The sequence below is a fragment of the Zeus faber genome (genome assembly GCF_960531495.2).
Source record: "Zeus faber genome assembly, chromosome: 2".
Classification (NCBI taxonomy): Eukaryota; Metazoa; Chordata; class Actinopteri; order Zeiformes; family Zeidae; genus Zeus; species Zeus faber.
This window is the reverse complement of record NC_137189.1, coordinates 48,007,789-48,023,258: the sequence shown is the minus strand read 5'-3', so window position 1 is coordinate 48,023,258 and position 15,470 is coordinate 48,007,789. Positions and strand designations below refer to the sequence as shown.

At 46.2% G+C, this 15,470-nt stretch overlaps 1 protein-coding gene across 2 annotated transcripts in view; it reads left to right on the top strand.

Annotated features, from left to right (window-relative positions):
• The window catches only part of adgrg6 (adhesion G protein-coupled receptor G6), a 105,372-nt gene that overhangs the window by 72,051 nt on the left and 17,851 nt on the right, over positions 1–15,470 (top strand). The window contains exons 17-28 of one of the 2 annotated variants that reach the window (XM_079996808.1): positions 320–466; positions 596–712; positions 1,204–1,249; positions 1,480–1,586; positions 2,496–2,623; positions 3,341–3,609; positions 4,643–4,754; positions 4,861–5,011; positions 5,114–5,246; positions 9,101–9,202; positions 10,380–10,535; positions 12,315–12,356. In XM_079996808.1, the coding sequence (XP_079852934.1) occupies positions 320–466; positions 596–712; positions 1,204–1,249; positions 1,480–1,586; positions 2,496–2,623; positions 3,341–3,609; positions 4,643–4,754; positions 4,861–5,011; positions 5,114–5,246; positions 9,101–9,202; positions 10,380–10,535; positions 12,315–12,334 (1,488 nt within the window). In that variant the 3' untranslated portion in view covers positions 12,335–12,356. The remainder of the gene's footprint in view (positions 1–319; positions 467–595; positions 713–1,203; positions 1,250–1,479; positions 1,587–2,495; positions 2,624–3,340; positions 3,610–4,642; positions 4,755–4,860; positions 5,012–5,113; positions 5,247–9,100; positions 9,203–10,379; positions 10,536–12,314; positions 12,357–15,470) is intronic. The other variant, XM_079996807.1, reaches the window with a different exon arrangement.

The following is a 15,470-nucleotide window of genomic DNA, read 5'->3' as shown; positions in this document are numbered from 1 at the left end:
TAAAACCTGAATGTTTCACTGTGTTTTTCCTTTTTCCCCCTCCTCTCCCCCCCCCCCCTCCCCTCCTCCCCCTCCCCTCCCCCCTCCTCCCCTCCTCCCCTCCTCTCCTCCTCCCCTCCTCTCCTCCTCTCCTCCTCTCCTCCCCTCCTCCCCTCCTCTCCTCCTCTCCTCCTCTCCTCCCCTCCTCCCCTCCTCTCCTCCTCTCTTCCCCTCCTCCCCTCCTCTCCCCTCCCCCTCCTCCTCTCCTCCCCTCCTCTCCTCCTCTCCTCTCCTCCTCTCCTCCCCTCCTCTCCTCCTCTCCTCCCCCTCTCTCCTCCAGATTGACTTTGAGTCAGGCAGCCTGAATCCTCTGGCTCAGGTTTCTCTTCCAGCGTCGCTGCTTTCCAACCACAGTCTGACGGAAGCGGAACGAGCCGCCGTGGCCCGAGTCAACTTCATGTTCTTCAGCAAGACCAACCTCTTCCAGGTGTCTGTCTGTCTGTCTGTCTGTAGATCTGTCTGTATTTCCACTTGTCCTTCCTTTTTTCTTTCTTTATTTATATCTTTCTTTCTTTCCTTCTTTCTTCATCTGAATAATTATTTTATTCAATTGCAGAGCGAGCAGGACGGCCTGTCTCTGAACAGCTACGTGGTGGCGAGCAGCGTTGGGAACTCCTCCATCAGGAACCTGCAGGAGCCGGTGGAGATCCACATCACACACCTCTTCTACCAGGTGTGTGTGTGTGTGTGTGTGTGTGTGTGTGTGTGTGTGTGTGTGTGTGTGTGTGTGTGTGTGAGAAAGAGATAGCGCGCCCCTATTTAATTTGATCACAGTCACTATTTTTTTTCATAGAGCTCATTTACATTCAGCCAATCGGATTACAGCATCACACTAAGAAGCCACGCCCACAGATAAGCCACGCCCATCCGGCCAGCTGACCAAATCTCAGCTCATGAATATTAACTCGGGCGAGGCCACACCCTCTCAGTTCTGGAGAGCATTGCTAGTCATTGTGGGTAAAACTATAGAAAAATGAATATTTGTCATTCACAAATAAAGGGGTGCTGAATAAATCTTTTTATTCAGAGGTTCAAAGTTGAGATTTGTGATATTGGTCCATCTTTAAGTTGGTTGGAAAAGTTATCCCAAGGAAGAATAGAAGATTAAAAAAAACGAATACACTCACCCTTGTGGTATTTTTGTTTCCTTTTTGGATCTCTCAGCCGTCTCCCAGTCCGGTTTGCATGTTCTGGGACTTCACCATGAAAGGTACGCTTTGTGTTTTTAGCTTCAGCTCCGTACGGATCTGTTCCTCTACACCTGAACCCTTTTTATGTACATAACGAAACAAATGAGACACTCTTATTAGTCTGCTAGTATGCCATTTCAGAATGTTTGCTGCACCAAAAAAGAAATACAATTTTTTTAATAAATACATACCTGGATGATAAAGAATCCAAAGGAGTGATTTTGATGTAATGCCTGCATCTGACCACTAGATGGTGCTGGAGGTTGGAACAGAGAGGGCTGCAGAGTTTCCCCAGCATCAAACCACAACAAGACCATCTGCCTCTGTGACCACCTCACACACTTCGGGATCCTCATGGTGAGTGTGTGTGTGTGTGTGTGTGTGTGTGTGTGTGTGTGCGTGCGTGCGTGCGTGTGGGTGAATATCAAAAAGGCCATACCGCCTTTTTTTTTTTTTTTTATAATTTCTTTTTATTGCTTTGGAGCCTGAAATCTCCAATCACCCGACAGGTATTAATATTGGCCAATGTGACATGATGAAATAAAAAAAAAACGAATCAAATCTGAATCAAGATGCAATAAACAAACAGATCAATCGAGATCAAAACAGAAGATTCCTCATTTCAGACGCACGTCTTGAGCGAAATATGTGAAAGAAAAAGGAAAAAGGACCTGGTTGAATGATTGTCAACAAGCTCAATGTGATTCAAAACTCTGTGTACTGTGTATTTAAATGTTCATTCTTATATGTTTCAGCATATGTGTGTATATGTGAATGTGTGTTGTATACTGATATGCATGTATGTACTGATATGCATTGAGTTAATATACTGTATAGTTTCTGACTGTTTCAAACCAATTATCTGCTGGTGATGAACGAGCGTTTTCAAACGACTTTTAAGACGAGACATTTACTAAAGATCATCTTAATATTTTGGGAATCCGTCCTGGGACGAAGATCCTACGACGTATATGAGACATAAGGCTTTAACTTTCTCTTATCTGTCCTTTAGCTGCAAAGTTTCCAGGGTTTAAATTGCCGTGTGTGACGCGGCGCCGGACACGGGGGGGGGGGCTTTTTTTGTTCGGTTCCAGTAGGAAACGGAACACATCTGAAATGAAAAAAAAAACCACAATTTTTATTTGTTTGAGCGTTCTAGTAGTTAAAAGAATAACTAATAACTAACAACCAATAACCTTTTAGGGCCCCTGTCGGTCCCAGGCCCTTTAGAATGGGCCTAAGTCTCCGTGTGTCTGGTGTTTGCAGGACGTCTCCGGCGCCGCCGCCCAGATCGACCGGAAGAACACCAAGATCCTCACCTTCATCACCTACATCGGCTGCGGCGTGTCGGCCATCTTCTCCGCCGCCACGCTGCTCACGTACATCGCCTTCGAGTGAGTCGCCGTCCGCCCAACGTCTCCCTCGATGTTCACCGTCGCGGTCGCGCCAGTCAGCCGCCTCTTTCACCGTCGTGACTCTCGTGTGAAAATTCAACCAGTGTCTGTGAGAGTTTGGAATTTCTTTTATTTTTTTAATGTTTTTATTTTTTCATCTTTTCATTTTTTTCATTTTTTATTCCACATGAAATGTCCAAATCATGCGAGCGGCTTCTCCTTGCCTGAGAAGACAGAGCCGGCGTCTTGTATTTTCCATCATGCTATCGTATTAGTAGTATTACGGTATTTCCTGTTGAACTCAACCTTTATTTTATAGACTTCACATTTCCCTAACCCAGTTAAATCTATGGTTCATATTCATAGAAAAATGGAAGGAGTTGAATTCTTAAATGTTTCCAGTGTTTTGTGGGATGCAGAGTGCGTATCATCATAGCGAGTGATTTTATTTTTGACTCTTTTTTCATTGGTAGTCATAAAAAAAATCATTTTTGCTGTTGCCTACATTTTTTTGCCAGCTCCCACCATTTTACTGCGAGGAAAACACATAAACGTTGACAGATTTTTTTGGTGGCACACAATCACAACAAAAAAACCCAGAGGTCCCAGGAGGCCTGTTTACTACGGATCCTGCTCAAAATGAGTCCAAACACAGGGCAGGTTTTAATCACATTTCTTTTCTCTCCCTCCCTCCCTCCCTCTCTCCTCGTCGCCCAGGAAGCTGAGGCGTGACTACCCGTCCAAGATCCTGATGAACCTCAGCACCTCGCTGCTCTTCCTGAACATGGTTTTCCTGCTGGACGGCTGGCTGGCCGGCATGGAGGCCGACTGGCTGTGCGTGTGCGTGGCCGTCTTCCTGCACTACTTCCTGCTCACCTCCTTCACCTGGATGGGCCTGGAGTCCATCCACATGTACATCGCCCTGGTCAAGGTCTTCAACACCTACATCCGCCGATACATCCTCAAGTTCTGCATCGTGGGATGGGGTGAGCGCACGTGTTTCGGCTGAAAAAACACCCCAAACGACCGCAGGTACCGAAGTGGAATCGGGGGGGGGGGTGGCGACAGCGGTTGCCCAGTTGCCCCCGGAAGAAACAGATTTGATCCGTCGTCGTCCACCTAACGCTGCCCGGTTGCCCCATGGACACTTTTCAAAACATAAAACCCTCCGTACGGTGTGTTTAGAAAGCTCCACTCGGGAAGATGAGATAACGCTGCAGGAAATGATGAAACAAGTGAGAACATGGGTTTATTTAGGATCGCTAATACACAATTATAAAATGATTGCCGTTCGGAAACCATTTTGTTAGCCTTGGCAACCGGCAGTCGACGCGTGTTTTCCAACTCGGAAAACCACTTCCAGAAATCAGTGTCGGGGGCCCGAATACATTATTCTCCCTCCAGGGATGATGACACAGAGCCTCGATACTTAAACAACATAATTTACTTCGATTTCCCTTTTTACAAATGTAAAACAATTTTCTTTGAGATGCCATTTGGCTTCGGGTCCAGGAGGCACGGTTTTTCGCAACATCCTCTAAAGAAGGCGCACGCTTACCATTTATCCAGCTCAAAGGTCCAAACCGCAATTAGGCTTCGGGGATTTGTTCTACATTCATTATCATAACAACGTCCCAGCAGGCGCCTCCTGTTGATGTCTGACACCGAGACAAACGTCTTCTTTCTTAGCAAAGAACAGATGGGAAAGGCGGACCCCGCCACCAAACGGCGGAAACAGCACACGCACGCTAATGCAATGAAGGGCTGTTTCTTATAAAGTCCCGAGATAAATAGATATGGGACAGATATTAAGATGAAGATATAAAGTTTTTTTTTTTTGCAAAATAATCTCACGGGTTACCGCTTTGAAGCCCCTCTCCCTCCACAGCACAGTCGACACCGTCACACTGGGATTGGATTCTTTCAGTCTCCCTCGCTCTTGCTCGCTGATGACGGTGTTTGGGGCGGAGATGGATTGAAATTGGATTACTAAACCCGATGGTTTGTGTTGGGGTCCAGGTCTGCCGGCGCTGCTGGTGGGGATCGTTGTGGCGGTGGACAGGAAGTCGTACGGCCGGCAGGACTACGGGAAAGGCAGCGTGGGAGAGTCCGGCCGCGGCTCCTCGAAGTTGTACGTGTCCCCCGCTCGCACAGGTTTCAGCAACGGTGGGAATCCATTTTATTTTGAAAATCACATGATTAAACTCTTAAGTGTGCGTGTGCGTGTGCGTGTGTAGCTGTTGGATCCAGAGCTCGGCCGTCTTCTACACCACCTGCGTTGGATACTTCTGCCTGGTCTTCCTCATGAACGTCGCCATGTTCATCGTCGTGATGCTGCAGATCTGCGGCCGCAACGGCAAGCGCAGCAACCGCACGCTGCGAGAAGAGGTACTCACAGCCCCTTCCTTACTGACTGTGTAGTTAGCTCAGCACAATGTGTATATAAAGGGTAAAAGATGTGAACGACGTCTCCGCGTGGCCGTGACTCAGGTCCTGCGGAACCTGCGCAGCGTCATCAGCCTCACCTTCCTGCTGGGGATGACTTGGGGCTTCGCTCTGTTCGCCTGGGGTCCGGTCAACCTGGCCTTCATGTACCTGTTCTCCATCTTCAACTCCCTGCAAGGTAACCCGCGCACGGCGTGTTTTTCTCCTTTAAAATTGTAAATTGCACACGTTAACAGGGAAACCGATATATAGGTCTATAGTTTATTAAACCACAATAATGAATGACTTTATTTTCGGGGCACCACCTCTTTAGAGGAATTAAAACCGCAATCAAACTAAAGCATTGGTTCAGTGAATCAATCAGTCTCATAACCTATGCTCAAATTCCTCACTATAGCACTTGCCTCTATTCTCTACTTGAAGCTAAACATCACAAACAACGACCTTGGGAATAAATGAAACATTTATTTGCATCTAAAATGTTTGGCAATAAAAGGCAAAAAAAATAAAAAATCGTAAATAAAGAATGCAGGTAATAGCAAATCAACAAAACAAATAGATGAAAAGAATGGATTCTTTAACTGACTAATAACTCATCAGCGGTTTGGCAGAACTGAAGTGTGTGATTTGAGGTTGAATAAATGAACAAAAAGACAAAACAAGGTTTCTAAGTTCTGATCTTAGGACTGAAATCCATCCGACGCCAACTCTTAATCAGACGACGCAGCAGAGGGGTTCTCTGGGGTTTTACTTGTCACAGCGTTGCCTCGGCTGTGGTTCTGGCGATGGGTCACTCCGGGGGTGTCGCTGGGCTCCGCCCGAGTGCAGTGAGCGCTGTCTTTCAGGATGTCCCTTCGTCCCGCCTGCCGGGGTCAGCGTTTAAGGCAGGCGTTGCAACTGTGTCCTGGTAGCGGATCACAGTCTGTGACGTGGCTGCTTCGAGCCGGGTCGTCAGAAGTGGCTCTTCTGGGGCAAAGACACTCCGGGGCTTCCAGGAACGCAGCACCGAGTCACGTGATGGCGCCTCTGTTTGGCGCAGCCGCCCGCTTGGCTGCAGCAACCTTCCTGCTCATTGTCGTTCCGTTTGCGCCCCTGTTTGTCCCGCCGTTTACGCCGGTTTACGATTGAGAGTCGTAGCTTCGTATCCGTGATTCTGCGTTGGAGCTGTGTAGTCGGAACATGGGGAAGAACATCTCGCGGCCCGCTCCATTCCTGTGTGCCCCGCGGGAAGTCTGCCGACCGGCCAGCAGGCCCAGGAGACGCCGACAGCGATGCAGTGAGGAAACGGGGGAAAAGAGCCGGCCTGTTGGTTCGGCTGAAACGGCGGCGAGACTCTCCCGACCAGCTCTGGGCCGTCTGGCGGTCCTGTGGATTACCTGCGGTGCCCACCGCTGCCTCAGCGCCACGCTGTGGTTTAACTGTCCTGGCTCTGGCCCGTCTCCACTAACAACAATGCCTTCCCCTGCACCTTCGTCCGGCTTTACAGTTAGTTACAGGAAGTACAACTGCAGTTACAGGAAACATAACTGCATTAACAGGAATTTGCTTGTTTTGTCTATTTGTATGTGTTTTCTTAAGTTGTAGTGCGTTGAGTTCTCATGGCCACCGTAGTATGGAGCAGTTGACCATATAAGTTTGAGTGTTTTGTTCACAGCTATGACTTTGTCATTAGTTTACCTCATTATTCGACAGTTTGGCCACGTCCTAACATCAACATCCCACATTGTAACATTATATGTATGACAGAAAATAAGGAAAAGGATAATAGGTCCTCTTTGATCCTTCCACTCACATCTCCGTCATCCAGCGTCGTAGAGACGTGGGATTTTTGTCAGTTTGAATAAAAACATTTGCATATTACAATTACTTTTTATCACAGGGTGATTCAATTAATAGCTATATTCAGCTTGTGTTCTTAAACCAAGATGAGAACGTGGAAACGTTCCTCAAGAATGTGGGTTCTACTTTATGGCCTGGTTCTGGTAGGCTTCAGATAAGGCTCACACCAAGATATGTGACAAAGAGCTGGGGAGAGGCAGTGACTTTGCCTGTGTGTGTATTTTTGGAACTGACCAGAAAGGAAGTAACAAAGAGAGGGAGAATGTGAAATTGTCCTTTGTTTATTTAAGCATTGTCCTCTGGTGGTGATTTGAGACCAGAGATTCTCCTTTGGAAATCCTTCCCGTGTTACACTCAAATGTGAAACACGAAATGCGGGGTGGATGGGTTTACAACTACAGTCACTGACCCCCTACAGGTCACTAAGTGGCCTTACATTCCATTGTTAATCTTCTATACATCTGCCAGGATGTGGGAGGTTCCGTTCTTGTCTGGTTAGTGTTAATCCCAATGTTTTAATGTTGCAGGTCTGAAGCAACTATGCAGATCCGACAGTTCGCCACACAAGAGCCTTGTGTGTGGGAGACTCACAGCAATAAAACAGTAAACAGTGTTCTCATCTCCTCTCCTTGAAAGTGGGAGATAAGGGGTGATTCACAGACCTGGATGGTCAGAGAGGGGCCAAATGAAATCCAGTATTAGGAGAGGACTGTCTGCTACATGCACAGGCATCCAAGTCAGGCCTTCCCCAGCGAGATCAAACCCCAAATCACACCCGATTCCCATTCCTGGAACCTGGAAATGTTTCATGGTCAAATGCATAAAAAATAGGTTTTATGCCTTTTGAACTGGCCTTTGAGTTATAAGTGCATTCTCGAGGAGCGCTGACGTAATTTAGCTTGTTCTGGATATTTTTCCATCAGAAATTACTTTTACCACAGTTGAACTACTTCCATTATCTTTCCCCCCCCCTCTCTCACTGTGGTGATATAAATGGGTATGGTTTATAATGTTTTTATTTTTGTACTTTCATTTTTTAAGTATTATGATTACTTTATTGTGGAAGTCCCGCTTACCACACCCCATTCGAGCGGCGTTTTCAGGGCCCTGCGGCACAGAGACACAGGCGATGGGGTAGAAGACACACATGTTAATTGCATAGAGTGGGCTAGGTGGTACAAGCCCGGAGCAGATGGAGAACATGTCATAACAAGGGCTCCCATTGTGTGTGTGTGTGTGTGTGTGTGTGTGTGTGTGTGCGTGGGTGTGTGGGTGTGGGGGGATGGGGGTTTTACCTGTTGCCTATGAAACCAATGAACAAGCAACAGGTGTACAGCCACACTGATCCTGGGCCCGATAACCTAGACCCAGGACAGGTGTGGCTTCTCAAACCAGACCATCCCAATGCCACATATATCGTTATTACTAATATTTATTTTGTTTATTTATTGCTTTGTTCATTGAATTGTTGTATAGTTTTTGTGTGCTTGTGCCTAGGGCTGCATAATTATGGCTAAAATGATGATCATTATTATTTTGCTTAATATTCTGATCATGATTATTTGCCACGATTATTCATCCATTTTGGGGAAAGGAATTATTTTTATTAAAAAAAATAGTGTCGCCTCCTATATTTTTGACGCATTCATTAAACACTTTAAATGAAAATAACTACTGTGTAACAATTATTTGAAGTTTCATATTTATCTAAGACTGATCATTTCTAAAACAGGCAAGTATAGAGCAGTGGTGTAAATGGGTAAATGAATACGCATCTCCGCCCCGCTGAAGGTGGCGGTGCACGCTCCACGGAGCCTGCAGCGGACTCCCGCTGGCGAGCAGGCACACATTATTTACTTTGCCACATGGATAGTTGAGATCAGACGCTAAAAGATGGGCAAAGGGCACTTCATGGCTGTGTTTGCGCTGTTATATCATTAGCGCAATATCTTTTGTGAATCGGACGCCAGGACGGAGCAGATAGCGGGTGCAAATTGAAAAAAGATAATCGTCCCCGGCTGCGATCAATTAATTGTGGAGGCAGTTGTCGACATCGCGATTAATATGCAATTTATATACGATTAATAGTGCAGCCCTTCTTGTGCCACTGGAATCGGTAGATACAACATGTGTTGAATGAAAGTTTTACAAACTAAAAAATAACCTCTCTCTCTCTCTCTCTCTCTCTCTCAGGTCTGTTCATCTTTGTCTTCCACTGTGCACTGAAAGAGAACGTTCAGAAACAGTGGAGGAGATACCTCTGCTGTGGCAGATTCAGACTGGCAGACAACTCAGGTATCTGTCTGTCTGTTTGTCTGTCTGTCTGTCTGTCTGTCTGTCTGTCTGTCTGTCTGTCTGTCTGTCTGTCTGTCTGTCTGTCTGTCTGTCTGTCTGTCTGTCCATCCGTCCCTCCCTCCCTCCCAGACACTGGCTCACAGTTGGCACAGCAGCCGACCCGTTGTTTCATATTTTGCTGCCCAAGGGGTCCCTTGGGAAATCTTCCCCTTGGACTCCATCCAGATCCCACAGTCGACAGAGCAACGCAGCGGGACGACCCTTTTATTAAAACATAAAACCAAGAGTTCCCGTTAGCTTTACAGCTAATAAAAACTTGATGCGCCTCAGACCGGATAGTCTCCAGGTCCGATCAGCACCCATATGAGCTGTATCGCTGCCATTTCATTCGCGGCTTGGCTTCTCGTGCTCAGACTGGAGCTTCCCTGCCGAAGGTTTAGGTTTCACCGGCACAAAGAAATCCAGTGGTTTGACCGTTCACACGGTTATTGTTATTTCGATTTGCAGTGGCAGTGTGAGAACAGCAACTTCTTGAATAAAGGGGGCGTTTTCTAATCGATTTCCAATCGAGGTTGCGCGGCAAAACACGTTGCTCCGTTTTTTGAGATTCTACAGAAGTCTAAAGGGATCCTCCAGTTTTTTGGGGACATTCTCTGTTTGTGTGTCTTACTCAAATTCAGACGAGAAGGTTGATACAAGTTCCATCCCTGAGTGTCCAGTACCCAGATAGCGACGGGCCGCATACTAACTGTGTTAGCTCAAAGCATGGCTTCAGAGGGGTTCAACTAGCCTAGCTTGTGGGAACATTCCCCAAAAACTAGGCCATCCCTTCCAGATAAGAGGGTGAGAGCTTTCAGTGCAACCGTGTTTTTCACTGTCCTCCATGACCTTAGATCTCTATCACCCGGCACCCGTTGCTTGTCTAAGCATCCTTGAGGGGCGTCTCTCTCCCTCTGGCTTTTTATGGGAGTGTTTTCTTGCCTATTTAAGGGTTTGGAGGTGCCAATAGTGTGAATTGTATGAATTACTCGTCGCCGACAAAGTAGGTGTCCAATTTCAAGCCACGTGGGGAAGTAGGAACCCGAGGGTACGCCGTGACCGAGTTGTCCGCGACCCCCTCACCCTTGACCGGCAGCTGTGGACAGATACTTCCACTGGGCCCGTGTGTGTTTTCCAGACTGGAGTAAGACGGCCACCAACAACACCAAGAAGGTGAGCTCGGAGAACCTGGGGAAGTCGCTGTCGTCCGGCTCCTTCAGCTCCAGCACAGCCAACTGGACGTCCAAGGCCAAAGCGACGCTCTACCCCTTCAACAAGCGCCACAGCAACACAGGTCAGAACGCGCACGCACACACACACACACACACACACACACACACACACACACACACACACACACTGATAAGGCCTTTTCGCACCGAACGGTTCTGGGGGCTTTCATGGGCTTTTTTTCTGGTTCCATTCGCACTGCACTGGAACTATGAAGTGACGCTGAAGTGATGTCAGCCAACGGGGTTTCAGCCCGAGCTCCGTGTTCCGTGTTGCATTTACTCTGCAACTTTCACTGGTTTCACCTTATCTTTCCCCCAAAATCTGTTTCCTAACGAATTTGGGGCGAGAAATAATCACTCCAGTTGCTGAAGTTTCCCTTATATTAGATCTATGAGGCCCCGAAAAGTTAAAAGATGGTTCTGACTTTCATTAGGCACCGGGGCTCACATCGGGAAACCGCACGGGGAATTTTGTTTGATTCAATTAACGGAAAATAAAATAGATTAAATAAATACATCTACGATAAAAATACTATTTTTATTGTTTTGTTTATTTTTTGCCCCTGAGTATACGTGGGCTAGTCCCCACAGAGCGATGCAAATCCACCGGGAGGACTGTCCTCAGTGCGCCGGGGGCGCGAGACCGTGCACCTAAGTCACTGCAGGTTCCTCTTGTGCCGGTTGGTCCCTGCGCTGAAGTAGGAGCTAAAAAAGTCCCTCAAAACTGAGTCCCAAGAACTACAATGGTTCCTCGTTCCCTTAGTGCGGACGGTTCCTCCAAATGTTCTGCTTTTGGATCTATGAAAAAGTTCCTGCGGTGCGAAAACGCCTAAAGACCTTGGCAGTCGGTGCTATAATGGACGGTAGAATATCAACATCATCAAGCTCATGTTTCCAAACGTGGCTTTCATTAATGTAAGAAGCATGTCATGGTTAGTACGTTAATATTTCTATTAAAGATCAGAATACTTGTATTCGTTCTGGGAAAGTAGTTGCTGTTTACGCAATTGTAAAAGGAGTCAGAAAAACAAGTTGAACCCGGGGAGAATCGAGGACATTGTTCAGTTATTGGGGCTGCAGATCCAGACGATGTGCTGGAAACACTGCTCATTATACACCGGAAATTCAGTTTGTTAATGCCAGACTCACGCTGGCATCGAGGCTCCAACCTCCGGTCAAAAACATGCATAAATCTGGAACCTTAGACATATTTTGTCAAAGGAAAAAGTCTGCTCGGGGCTGGTCGCAGTGCCATGTTCATCTGCTCGCAGGTATTAAATTGATTTATTTGACACTTGTCAAATAACACTTGTCAAAAACTGCGCAGGCAGGATTGCTTAATGGGACTTTACAATGCGTGGCATGGGTTATTATATCATTAAAATTATACCCATGGACACAATACATGAATAGCACCATACATGTGCTGGCTTTCTTAATGTAAATATTATAAATATAAATATCCGTTCATGTGTCTTATATTTTCCCTTTGAGTTTGAGTGAATTTGAGTGTTCCGTCAAGCCTGGTAAAATAGTTTATTTTTTACTCTGTTTTTCATATTATAAGAAGTGCATGTATTTATATTCTGTGTCGTATGAAAGACAAAACAAAGGATATTTGCACAAGGTCTACACTGACACCTGCACAAACTGGCCAATATGTCTCCAAATTGTGTACTTGACATCTAAATGATTAATTACCACACATAAAAGATATGCACAGGTTTGGTGTCGGTAGGTTGTCCGGTTTGATGTGTCTGCGCTCTCTCTCTACGGCAGCTGAGCCGCCGTGTCCTCTCTCATGTGCTGTTTATCTATTTACCCCCATGTTTGTTGTGTAGAGAGCTCTTCCCACCAATAGCAGGCGTGGATTTCCACTCGAGGTAAAGCTGATTGGCTGATTGAATTCCTGCTTCCGACACCGTTCCGTCGGCTCCCTGTTTCCCCAAACCTCTCTGGCCACAGTCAGCCCTCCTCCCGACGACGTAGTGACTTAGTTGAAATGGAAAAAGCCCAAAGCTCCACATCCGTCGTTTGAGAGAGGAGTCATCCGAAAGTAGCGGGATCCCGGATCGATTCGATCGATACGTTTTGGCGGAAAGTGGTTTGGGAAAGCAAGGCGTCGATCTGCGTGTTGTGATTGGCTGGTTGCTGTGCTGTCACGCGAGTTCACCTCATCCCCCTTTACCGACCCGGGCTATCCTGAGTGGGAGGGATCCGAACGATTGGTTCCATTTACTAAAAGTGGCCCCGCCCACTCAGACCTCACCCTGGGTTGCTAAAGGCAGCACGCCCCAACAGACTGCACACACGCTAACATCTGCCAAGTTTGAGCCTTAACTTTTCTTTGGTTCTTCCTTCACAAAGAACAAAGCACCAACGGGGAACACGCTGCTTTTCATTACATCTAATAACTGACGCGGTAATGAGCGTATGCGTGTGCTCATTAGAGTCAACAGCTCATTAAAGTGAGGCAACGCGATGCCAGACATTCTGCTCCGATTCAGTTCAATGGAGTCCGAGTATATTAGGGCATCGCGCTGTGGAGCCCCGCTGAGAAGAAAGGGGTCCAGACTGGAGCCCGGGCCTGGATGTCTGTGGGTCCCAAGGTGCCGTAAACCATAAAAAATCATGTAATTTGAAGGATTTTGTGCTTGGAATAAAAAAAAAAAAAATAATAATAATTTTAATAATAATAATAATAATCATAATCATAATCATTATAATAAACTTTATTTATTCCACGCAGAGAATGCAGCTCACAGTGCTTTTCTATTTCAGCACACAAATAATAAAAATAACCAAAAATAAACCACACAATAATAAACAAGAAAAAAAACACACGATCCAACGAGCATTGAAACAGGTAATATTTAAGTAAAAGAATAAAACAATTGATAGAAAAACCATTAAATATAATATAATGGATGAATTAAATAGTGTTGCTAATGTTGAACTACATTAAAGAGGTATGTTTTCAGGTGGCATTTAAAAATGTCGACTGAGCCCACCTCTCTTATCGTTTTTTGTACGGTCTTGAACAGTTTCGGTGCATCGTGGACGAAGGCAGCTTCCCCAATTTAATTTTGGGGGAATTCTGGAATGTTTAAAAGGCCTCAGGAGGACGCACTGTCGACGGGCTTGTGAAGGGACATAAAACAACAGGGGATCAGTGATGTAAGAGGGTGCTAAACTATTTAGAGCTTTGAGTAGAAGGACATGAAAGTCCCTGTAAAGTCAATTCCAACGCTTGTCCCTCAAACCCTTATTCATTTTAGAAAGAGATTGATGGAGTCGCAGTACTGGATTGTGGAGTCAGAAGGTCAAACTGTTTCTCACCCTTTTTGTGGTCCGGATCTTTTTGGGGCGGGGACAGATCACGACTCAGTGGCGTCGAGGGTGTGTGAATTATAAATTCTCTATTGTTACTGGACGTATTTAACAGAGCATCAAAGAACACATGGTAATGATGAGAAACAGTAAGGCCAGACACTGAAAGGTTCTTGATGCTCATCCCTTGTGGTCCTACCAGGTCAAGCATATCACGGGGTCCGTGGGTCGCTTCAGTAGCGTGTTGTGTTAATCCTGGGCTACCGAAGAGATTCATCAATTCCACAGCCTTCCAGTCAGTTCTGTTATCGATGTGAATATTCGTATCGCCAGTTGAGGGTTATTTGGTTATGTCCGGTAAAAGTAATAGACCCAAGCTCAGAAAATTCAGGAAGAAATACCGAGGATCACTAAGGTGGTCTGTATAGAGTTAAAATAAGCACATCTGATACATGGCAAGATATTCAATAGATGGAAATTTGCCTAAATCAATCTCAGTACGACTGAGCTGATTGGAGAAGACAGCGGCTTTACCACCGCCTCTCTTGTCCGGTTCTTACTGATTGAAAGACCTTATGGTTCGGAGGACGAGTTTCAAAGAGTCGCAGTGCCATCAACGTGAAGCCAGGTTTCCACAAGAAACGTAAAAGGCAATTTCCCTTCAGAGATAAAATCATTGATTAAAAAACTTGTTGACGGAAAAACTTGTGAGGGACCTCACATTCAAAAGTGCCATATTGGTATTCACGTCTGACTTTGTATGGATCAAGGGTATTCCTAAGATGTCTAACTAAATTACTGCTATTGCAGCCAGCGTTAGTGGCTACGCCTTCATTTTCTCTGCACAGTTATAATAGATGGAGAGAACGATAAAGGCAAGGTGTGTGGAGTGGTACAAGTATGACAGTGTTGATAGGGGACATAGGACTTAAAACGGTTAAAACAGTGTTTGGCCGAGCCAAGAGCAAGGTACTGAATGCCATGTTGGGATCGGGATCCTTAAAACCACGTGCTACAGGTGATATGAGGCCACAGCTGTAATTAAAATCAATCGGCATCGGAGTCGCCACACATCAATTGTTCAGCGCCTTTTGGGATTGCAGCGCGATTTCAATATTGTTGGCTAAAATTCTTGTTCCCGATCTGTTCAAATGCAAAACATTTTAACAGATCCCGACATCCATCGAGTGCAAAAATGTCCTTTTCAAAAAAGTGTTTTCCGGAACCTTGCGAAGCTATTCACAAATGGTAAGCTCAATGCACTGCGGTAGCCCTTTCGCCAGACATGTAGCTGGCAAATGCAACTAAAGTCCGTGTCTCCAAAACAGACCGAGGGAATGGGGCCAGAGATGATGCATTGTTTTCCAGAGTCAAGTAGAGTGTTTATAAGGGTTTTAAAATCAACCACCAGATTTTCACTTTGCTCGAGTCTGATGTCATTAGACTCAAAATGAGAGATGATTGTCGACAAGGTCGGGTGACGCTGAACTTTGTATGGAATGGATGAGTCGATGTCCGGGACAAGTGCTCCCGGGTAGCAGAAGCTCTCGGCTGCTGGGGGGTGTCGCAGTGCCGCGGCATGGACCGGCCGGCGGAGACGGGGGGGACACGCCGGGGGCATCCTCCCGAGGTCTCGGAGTGAACCCCGGTCCTCCGACGCACCTCCG